Source organism: Nestor notabilis, unplaced genomic scaffold (assembly GCF_000696875.1).
Source record: "Nestor notabilis isolate BGI_N333 unplaced genomic scaffold, ASM69687v1 C14699746, whole genome shotgun sequence".
Taxonomy (NCBI): domain Eukaryota; kingdom Metazoa; phylum Chordata; class Aves; order Psittaciformes; family Psittacidae; genus Nestor; species Nestor notabilis.
The window spans coordinates 1-480 of NW_009949273.1; the positions used below are offsets into that span (position 1 = coordinate 1).

Here is a 480-nt window from a genome sequence, read left to right on the forward strand (position 1 = left end):
ACCACCTTCCACGTGGGCTTCCCCCGCGCCCGCGACGCCACCGCCCGCCGCCAGGACCCCCCCGTGCTCTACGACCTCAAGGTCTCCCTCGAGGAGATCTACAGTGGCTGCACCAAGAAGATGAAGATCTCCCACAAACGGCTCAATCCCGACGGGAAGACGGTGAGGAACGAGGACAAGATCCTCACCATCGAAGTGAAACGGGGCTGGAAGGAAGGCACCAAAATCACCTTCCCCAAAGAAGGAGACCAGACCCCCACCAACATCCCCGCCGACGTCGTCTTCGTCCTCAAGGACAAACCTCACGGGGTCTTCCGAAGGGAGGGCTCTGACATCGTGTACCCGGCCAAGATCAGCCTCCGGGAGGTGGGTCCTTGGTGGTGGTCATGGGAGGACGTCAGGATGGGTTGGTCTTGGTGGGATGACGAGGTTGGGTTGGTCTCGTCATGGTGGGTCCATCGAGGTTGGGTTGGTCTCGGT

The 480-nt window shown here is 61.2% G+C and overlaps 1 protein-coding gene across 1 annotated transcript; it reads left to right on the plus strand.

Moving 5' to 3' along the window:
- Positions 1-3: 3 nt before the first annotated feature.
- Positions 4-366, plus strand: LOC104412319 (dnaJ homolog subfamily B member 1-like; the record flags this gene model as incomplete). Its single annotated transcript, XM_010022999.1, has 1 exon — positions 4-366. A coding segment is annotated over one exon (363 nt), but the record flags the coding sequence as incomplete, so codon positions are not given.
- Positions 367-480: the final 114 nt, after the last annotated feature.